Source organism: Petromyzon marinus, chromosome 64 (genome assembly GCF_048934315.1).
Source record: "Petromyzon marinus isolate PM22_M1 ecotype Great Lakes invasive population chromosome 64, UKy_Petmar_22M1.pri1.0, whole genome shotgun sequence".
In the NCBI taxonomy this organism is placed as follows: Eukaryota; Metazoa; Chordata; class Hyperoartia; order Petromyzontiformes; family Petromyzontidae; genus Petromyzon; species Petromyzon marinus.
Window position 1 is genome coordinate 12,771,543 of NC_133730.1, and position 8,386 is coordinate 12,779,928.

At 48.8% G+C, this 8,386-nt stretch overlaps 1 protein-coding gene across 2 annotated transcripts; it reads left to right on the plus strand.

Moving 5' to 3' along the window:
- The first annotated feature begins 1,082 nt into the window (after window positions 1-1,082).
- LOC142906433 (pre-miRNA 5'-monophosphate methyltransferase-like) lies at window positions 1,083-3,381 on the plus strand. Of its 2 annotated transcripts, none has more exons than XM_076054171.1 (2): window positions 1,083-1,486; window positions 2,102-3,381. In XM_076054171.1, exons 1-2 carry the CDS (start codon window positions 1,382-1,384, stop codon window positions 2,735-2,737), a joined length of 741 nt encoding a protein of 246 aa, XP_075910286.1. In that variant the 5' UTR covers window positions 1,083-1,381; the 3' UTR covers window positions 2,738-3,381. The 2 variants fall into 2 exon arrangements, with proteins under 2 accessions (XP_075910286.1, XP_075910287.1); XM_076054172.1 differs by having other exon boundaries at window positions 1,086-1,471.
- Window positions 3,382-8,386: the final 5,005 nt, after the last annotated feature.

The window sequence follows — 8,386 nt, forward strand, 5'->3', positions numbered from 1 at the left end:
GGTAGTGTACTAGTCACTGTGTGGTAGTGTGGTAGTGTACTAGTCACTGTGTGGGGGTGTACTAGTCACTGTGTGGTAGTGTGGTAGTGTACTAGTCACTGTGTGGTAGTGTGGTAGTGTACTAGTCACTGTGTGGTAGTGTGGTAGTGTACTAGTCACTGTGTGGGGGTGTACTAGTCACTGTGTGGTGGTGTGGTAGTGTACTAGTCACTGTGTGGTAGTGTGGGGGTGTACTAGTCACTGTGTGGTAGTGTGGGGTGTACTAGTCACTGTGAGGTAGTGTGGGGGTGTACTAGTCACTGTGTGGTAGTGTGAGGGTGTACTAGTCACTGTGTGGTAGTGTACTAGTCACTGTGGTAGTGTGGTAGTGTAATAGTCACTGTGGTAGTGTGGTAGTGTACTAGTCCCTGTGGTAGTGTGGTAGTGTACTAGTCACTGTGTGGTAGTGTGTTGGTGTACTAGTCACTGTGTGGTAGTGTGGTAATGTACTAGTCACTGTGTGGTAGTGTACTAGTCACTGTGGTAGTGTGGGGGTGTACTAGTCACTGTGTGGTAGTGTGGGGGTGTACTAGTCACTGTGTGGTAGTGTGTTGGTGTACTAGTCACTGTGTGGTGGTGTACTAGTCACTGTGTGGTAGTGTGGGGGTGTACTAGTCACTGTGTGGTAGTGTACTTGTCACTGTGTGGTAGTGTGGGGGTGTACTAGTCACTGTGTGGTAGTGTGGGGGTGTACTAGTCACTGTGTGGTAGTGTGGGGGTGTACTAGTCACTGTGTGGTAGTGTGGGGGTGTACTAGTCACAGTGTGGTAGTGTGGGGGTGTACAACTCACTGTAGGGTAGTGTGGTAGTGTACTAGTCACTGTGTGGTAGTGTGGGGGTGTACTAGTCACTGTGTGGTAGTGTGGTAGTGTACTATTCACTGTAGGGTAGTGTGGTAGTGTACTAGTCACTGTGTGGTAGTGTGGGGGTGTACTAGTCACTGTGTGGTAGTGTACTAGTCACTGTGGTAGTGTGGTAGTGTACTAGTCACTGTGTGGTAGTGTTGAGGTGTACTAGTCACTGTGTGGTAGTGTGGGGGTGTACTAGTCACTGTGTGGTAGTGTGGTAGTGTACTAGTCACTGTGTGGTAGTGTTGAGGTGTACTAGTCACTGTGTGGTAGTGTTGAGGTGTACTAGTCACTGTGTGGTAGTGTGGTAGTGTACTAGTCACTGTGTGGTAGTGTGGGGGTGTACTAGTCATTGTGTGGTAGTGTGGTAGTGTACTAGTCACTGTGTGGTAGTGTGGTAGTGTACTAGTCACTGTGTGGTAGTGTGGTAGTGTACTAGTCACTGTGTGGTAGTGTAGGGGTGTACTAGTCACAGTGGGGTAGTGCGGGTGGCCATGGGCCTGAGACATGTTTACAAAAATGCATTTTCACCTTTCTCCCACAGATGGAATACACTACCCCATATGCGCGTTGTTCATCATTATGTGAGTGTCAAACACGTGAGTCATGGAAATTCATCATTAGCTCCAGACTTTTTGTCAATTAACTGCTGGATGAAGGCCTATGCCATGCCATGTTGGTCACGGGTGGTTTTGGCAATCAAGGTTGCTGAAGGTGCGTGTCAAGGACTGGTTCAGACATATCACCGGTTTGAGGCGTTTATTAGATATTTAAAGTTGCATTCATGTCAGTAGCTGAACATCGAACTTAGTCTCGTTGGATTTTTTGACCTAGAATCACTGCGTCATAGGTTTGTATTGAATAAAGTTGCATCTAATACTGTGGCCAGAATCTAAATATTCATACTGGAGGAATGCGATGAGCGATAAAGCTCTTTTTCGCAGACGTCCAGTAGAAGGAGGGTAAGAACGTTACAACAACAAAAAATACAAAACATGATAGTAGTGCAAAGTGCAAGAGAGGTAAACACATCACCCAAACACATACAAATAAAACTAAACCATCCCCATCCTACCGGGCAAAGCCCACTGAGGTATTAACTTATTTTCATTTTGAATAATGAAGTACTCCATCCTCGCATCACGTCTGTTTTTTTACGACATTCTCCAGCAAAGAAACAAACCCGCCACCGGTGTCCTCGTGTTTTCTCGCAGGAGCTGACGGTGGCTGTGTATCGGCACCTGACGGGGCTGGACCAGCCCGAGGGTGGACGCTCTGGGCAGGTTGCCCGCGTGCTGCCGCTATCTGTGCTGGCATGCGACCTGGACGCCGATCTGGTGGAGCGTGCGCGGGGCGACAATCCTCACCCGGAGGTCATCGCCTACGAGGCGTTTGACTTCATGGACACCGCAGCACGAGACGCCGCGCTGGACGCCTTCCTGCGACGCCACGGCCGGGCGCGCTTTGACCTGTGCCTGTGCATGTCGGTGACGATGTGGATTCACCTGCACCACGGCGATGCCGGCCTGCGGCGTTTCCTCGCGGCCGCCGCGCGCACCGCCACCTTCCTGTTGGTCGAGCCGCAGCCGTGGAGGTGCTACCGAGCGGCCGCGCGCCGCCTGCGCCGTCTGGGGCTGGCCGAGTTCCCCCTCCTGCCGGATCTGCGGCTCCTGCGTGGGGCTGGCGGCGGTGGCGGCCGCGCGGAGGCCGATGAGCTGGCCGCCTTGCTGGGAGAGGAGGGAGACATGCGCTTGCTGTCCAGCCTGGGCAGCACCGAGTGGGGGCGGTCCCTGCTGCTGTTTGGACGAACGGGAGTGGCCTTGGGATGCATTGACAAAAGTACCGATTGAAACTGCGTTGCTGCTGTGGCCTTCGAGGATCTGTTGCCTATTTGGAGAGAATTCGTGGTCGGAAATGTTAAGTGTTTGTCAGTTTTTAACACCTTTATTTGTTGATGGTACATTGTTTTCTCGTCGTGCGTGTAAATGCAGCATGTTGTTGAAAACGAGTTATAATTTATCAGAATATTATATATATAAAGTGACAACAATGCAAAACGTACCTTTTTTGTACCTCTGAAAATAAAATTGTATGCAAAAAGAGTTGTCAGTTTTGAAGGACCCAACCAGAATCATTTATGATAAAGGGAATGAATGGGTTTTTTTTTTTTATAAATGGGACAACAGCATCTCATAAAATGGAAAATGAATATCACCAACTTCAAATCATTGTTTGGAGGAGGCATTTTGAAAATTATATCAAACCCAGCCCATGGAAGACATACAGAAATATTTCCTCTTCACATGCGATTTTCCTCAAATAATTTAAGGCAGCTCATGATGTGACAGTGGAGGCTGCTTTGTAAAGGTGAACTATGTCCCTGTTTCCTTTGGATTTCCACGTGCATCTGAAATATTTTTGAAATGCACATGTAAATGTTTTGGATACGCCACTTTTATATTTATAGTGAAATAAAATCTGAACATTGTAAATAGTTGATGGGTGCATTGTAATTGTGTGAAGTCATAATTGCCATTCATCCTCCCATTAACCACAACATCTGGTATGGAGGCAATCCATCCCATGTTCCTGTCCAGTGAGCTCCCTCCGCTCCATAAATATCTTTGTTGTGTTGTCTATATGCACAGTTTGCAGAGTGCACTCAGACTGACATAAGTGCCGTTGCGATATCACCACGACCGAGTGGCAACTAGCGTGCAATGCTCTGTTTGATAGATATGTTTCAGCAGTTAAGGGTGAAAAGTTAGACAAGCGGGATTTGATTGCTGAAAAAAAATCTTCGGGTTGGCCATCGCAAACGATGATGACTGCCGAGAAGAGCTGCTCGTAGCATTTTCCTGCACGCTGGTGGGAAGAGCCCAGCAACTTGAGCGGAAGCATCGATCGCACTGTCGGCAAGAGTTGCTCGTCTGCTGAATGGGACTTGTGTTGTGCCGTTACTGGTGTTGATGCCGATGGGTTCTCTCACGTTTTTCTTTAATCCGCTTGGCTGAGTCGGCTATGGAACTTCTCCACTGCTTACAGCTGCTCTCAAAGTAAACATCTAGAAAAAATATCTACGGACAAAAATAATGCTTACCCAATGTTACTGATAATCTTGGACCAATATCTTTAAATGGTAACTGTTTGAGGCCAAACCAGTGTGATGAGACCCATGGAGATGACACTTCTCCGTTGTACCTACTGCAAACAGGGTACGCAGCAGCATTGGTGCCTGATTAGATTTCTTGAAGTGGAATCTGATCATTTGCTGTAACTGCTGCAATGGAACAATCTTTGCGGTGGCGGAATGTTATGACACGTCTGTTATTCATAGCCATGCACTTAGTGTCCTGCCTCGCACAAGCATACAATGTCACCGACCATCCAAAATTATAATTTCAATCATGAAAGAATCTTACAAGTTAGTGAGTTTTTTTCGTACATACGTCAGGAAGCAGCTGGTTGTGTATGGAGCTGGTTAAGCATGGGGCTGGTTATGCATGGGGCTGGTTATGCATGGGGCTGGTTATGCATGGGGCTGCTTATGCATGGGGCTGCTTATGCATGGGGCTGGTTATGCATGGGGCTGGTTATGCATGGGGCTGGTTATGCATGGGGCTGCTTATGCATGGGGCTGGTTATGCATGGGGCTGGTTATGCATGGGGCTGGTTATGCATGGGGCTGGTTAAGCGGGTGTGAATTATCGTGTGTGGGAGGGAGGGGAGTCAGTCTAATTTCCAGTTTAGTCAAGTAAACTCAGGGTCTCTGGAGTGGCATTCATGAGGGGGCCCCAGATATGGGACAACTCCCCTTCCCTATTCCTCAGTTTAAGACTCAAGTGTTCTAAAGCTACTACACCATTGTCTCGTGAGTAGAGCTCTGAGTAGTGTTCTACCCACCTGGCCATTTGCTCTTGTTTATTAGTGATTATGGCCCCTGTGCTGGATTTAAGGGGGGCAGTCCTCCTGATGTTTGGACCAAAGGCTGTCTTGATGCCTTCATACATGGCACGGATATTGCCAGTGTCAGAGGCGAGTTGGATCCTACTACTCAGATTCACCCAGTAGTCGTTGGCACAGCGTCTGGCGGTCGTTTGAGCTGCACTGCGAGCAGCTTTCAGTGCCCTTAACGATCCTGTACTTGGGACTTGCTTGTACTTCAAGAGCGCCATGCGTTTGGCTTGGAGGATGGGTTCCAATATAGCCAGGTGTTCCTCAAACCAGTCTGTGTTCTGCCTTGTCTGCTTGCCGAAGCTATTGATGGCTGCATTAAAGATGGCGTCTCTGATGTATGCCCACTTTGTCTCCACGCTTCCATCTGGTGTGTCGTGTAGGGACTGCTCAAGGCTGTGTTGGAAAATCGAGGGAGCTCTGGGAGGGATGTCTTGGCAGAGTTGATGCGTAGGTAGCGCTTTTGTTTGAGTCTGTGTATCTTTTTGGGGCGTAGTCTGACCTTGCTGGATACCAGCGAGTGGTCGGTGTCACAGACTGCACTGTGGTAGCTGCGTGTGATGAGTACCGAGTTGAGGAGGGCTCGTCGGGTGATGACGAGGTCCAGTTGGTGCCAATTAAGAGACCTTGGATGTCTCCATGATACTTTATGGCATGGTTTTGTGAGAAAGATTGAGTTTGTGATACAGAGATTGTGGTATGAACAAAGCTCCAGTAGTCTTTGGCCACTGGAATTTATCTTTCCAATGCCATGATAGCCAAGGCATGCGGGCCACGCGTCGTGGTCAGCCCCAACCCTTGCATTGAAGTCTCCCAACAGAAACATGTGCTCAGAGCTGGGGATTTTGCGAATAATATTGTGAAGCTCTTCATAGAATTGGTCATGAATCTCCGGAGGTGATTAGAGTGTTGGGGCGTTGACACTCAGGATGTTTACATGGCCAGAAGCAGTGAGCAATCTCATGAGTAGAATCCGCTCGGAGCCTGCAGTCGGTGGTTCTATCATGCCAAGGAGTGTGTTTTTGACAGCGAACCCAACACCATGTTGCCTTGGTTCGTTCTGCTGTTTTCCTTGCCAGTAGAAAGTGTAGTCACTCTCTCGTAGTGAGCCACTGCCAGCAAGCCGGGTCTCCTGCAGTGCTGCAATATCGACATGGAGTCTCGCCAACTCCCTGTCGATAACTCCAGTCTTGCGGATGTCCTCAATCTGCAATAGATCTTCGGAGAGTCCAGAACACATTGTGCGTACATTCCAGCTTGCAAAATGAAGGGCTGGAACCTTCTTTCGTTTTGTTTTGCTTTTGTCTGGTGCAAGTTTTGCAGCCCACTTGTCTGGTGCTGAACCATAAGGTCCAAGCACCCATTGGAGCAGGTGAGCCGTGGCGGGAAAGGACCTTATTGGCCGGGGGCTGCCCAGCCTGAGGCGGGTGGCGGTAGCTATCCATTGGGGTGCAATGACCCCTCCCACCGACGATGGCAACCCGTGGCGCCCATTTTTTACGCCAATCTAAAATGAGCTTATAACCCGTGACTGCTGCCATCCGTGTTTCTTGGCCACGATTAGGTGGCCGAGGAGTGTCCTCTCCCCATTTTTGCACCTCTTGTTAGTGCAAAGCCCGGGCAGGTTATTCTGGAAATCCTGGGTTGCCCATGCGTCAGGATCCCCCCTCGGCCTTGCCGGTGATGTCCAAAGGAGTGCGTAGCACGACGTTTGGTACCAGTTTGGCTGCAGGGGCTGCCGGGAATGTGCCGCAGTGCGTCACAAAACCGCCTGAGGGGCCCCACTCCTGATTTTCTGTCGGGGTTTACTCCCTTAGCCATTGACTCTCCCGAGACACTCACAAGGCAGTGAGAAAACTGCGTAACCCTGGGAGGGGCCCTTACCAGCTACTGACAGCCGGGCCAGCTGTGCCTGGGACTCGCGTAAGGCAGGGTCGTCACGCCCTGAGGTAGTTTATCACAAACTACCCGCTACCACACCGCGGGGCCAAATTGGTCACCCCGTGCCCCTTACAAATCTCAACGTTCATCTTACAAAGTCCCATCACAAGGGGAGAAACACAAAACATTGTTTTGCCCGTTTTGAAACGGCTCTAGTAAGCCGTATGGACCTGAAAAACTAAATTTCCCTTCGGCTCTAAGAGATTTGTTTGTGACTGAACTGGAGATTAATGAATGATAAACCAGCCAGGGCTTCCCTCGCTGTACGCGGGTTCGGTTTGTTGCGCTATTTCACGCTGTGGAGGCCGTCCATAAATGACGTCACGCGATTTTGGACGATTTTTGACCCTCCCCCCCCCCCCATCGTCACGCGGCGTCACAAAAAGTCAGACCCCCCCCTCAAATATGACGTCACAAAGCTGTGCTCCGCCCCCCCCCCCCCCCCCCCAAAATATAAAACATGCTTCAAATCGCTTTGAACTATTGTCATTGTAGTGCATATTTAATGTGGCGCTGCACTCTGATGTTATGGGAGAAAAGATTTGTTAAAAAGTCTATTTAATTAAGTAGAACGTGTTGTCTATATTTATTTAAGGTGACGTCATATTTCTCAACCCCCCCCCCCCCTCATCGTCACACATCGTCACAAATGTCTGACCCCCCCCCCCCCCCCCCACGTGCGTGACGTCATTTATGGACGGCCCCAGTGCAATGCGGCTACCTCTGACCCAAAAGTCGCTCTCTGGGGTTGCGTGCGCGTGTGTGGTGGGGGGAGCGGTGGCGCAGCAGTTAGCGCGCTGCGCTACGAACCCCGACTACAGGGATGAAAATGATTAAGAGAGGCGTATCAGGGCAGATCAAAGTGCTTATTGTTATCTTAACTTAATAATGAAACGTAACTGAGCCATATGCCTTAAGCAGAACGTTTTTTTTTCAAACAGATGCATCACAAACGGAAAATAGAACCAATGTTTAGAAATGCACAAGGAAGCGTAGAGATGATGCACATCCTAAGAAAAACACTGATACTGGAAGACGGACACGTCAATTGGACATCATATGCAAATTAAGGACGTAATTTTAGTTTAGAAAGGTGGGGTGAGGCAGGACACACAACTTGAAGTGATGACGGCCGGTGGTCGAGACTAACGTGGGAATGGGAGCTAAGGAAGGAACACAACCGGCAGTGTCAACTGCGGAGATGGAGTGAATAAATCAACAGTATCTGAATTTTGATTTGTGAGAATTTTATTGTTTTATATCTTTATTATTGTATTTTCTTTGGTTCTTTCGGTAAAGTCACGTAGAATGAGAATAAAATAATAAAATAACACAATAAAATTCTCACGACGTTTTGGCCACAACGCAAGCGGCCGTCTTCAGGTGAAAGGTACAGAACTGTCGGGACGACAGAGCTTCAATGAACAATGTTAAGATTCGTAGCGACTTTTAAGCTGGTTGGGAGAAGTGAGGCACCTTGACAAAGGGGTTTACATAGCAATAGCTGAGGGATTAGCTTGTGACTGGTCACGGAAATGGCTATGTTACAGTCAAAACCTACACATCCACAGAGGCAACTAGTAATTTAGCATTGAAATAGCTAA

Coding starts and splice junctions, on each gene's coding strand:
- LOC142906433 (XM_076054171.1), top strand. CDS start 1,382: ATGGGCCTGAGACATGTTTACAAAAATGCATTTTCACCTTTCTCCCAC. Junction 1,487..2,101: donor ATTATGTGAGTGTCAAACAC/GTGAGTCATGGA, acceptor GTTTTCTCGCAG/GAGCTGACGGTGGCTGTGTA.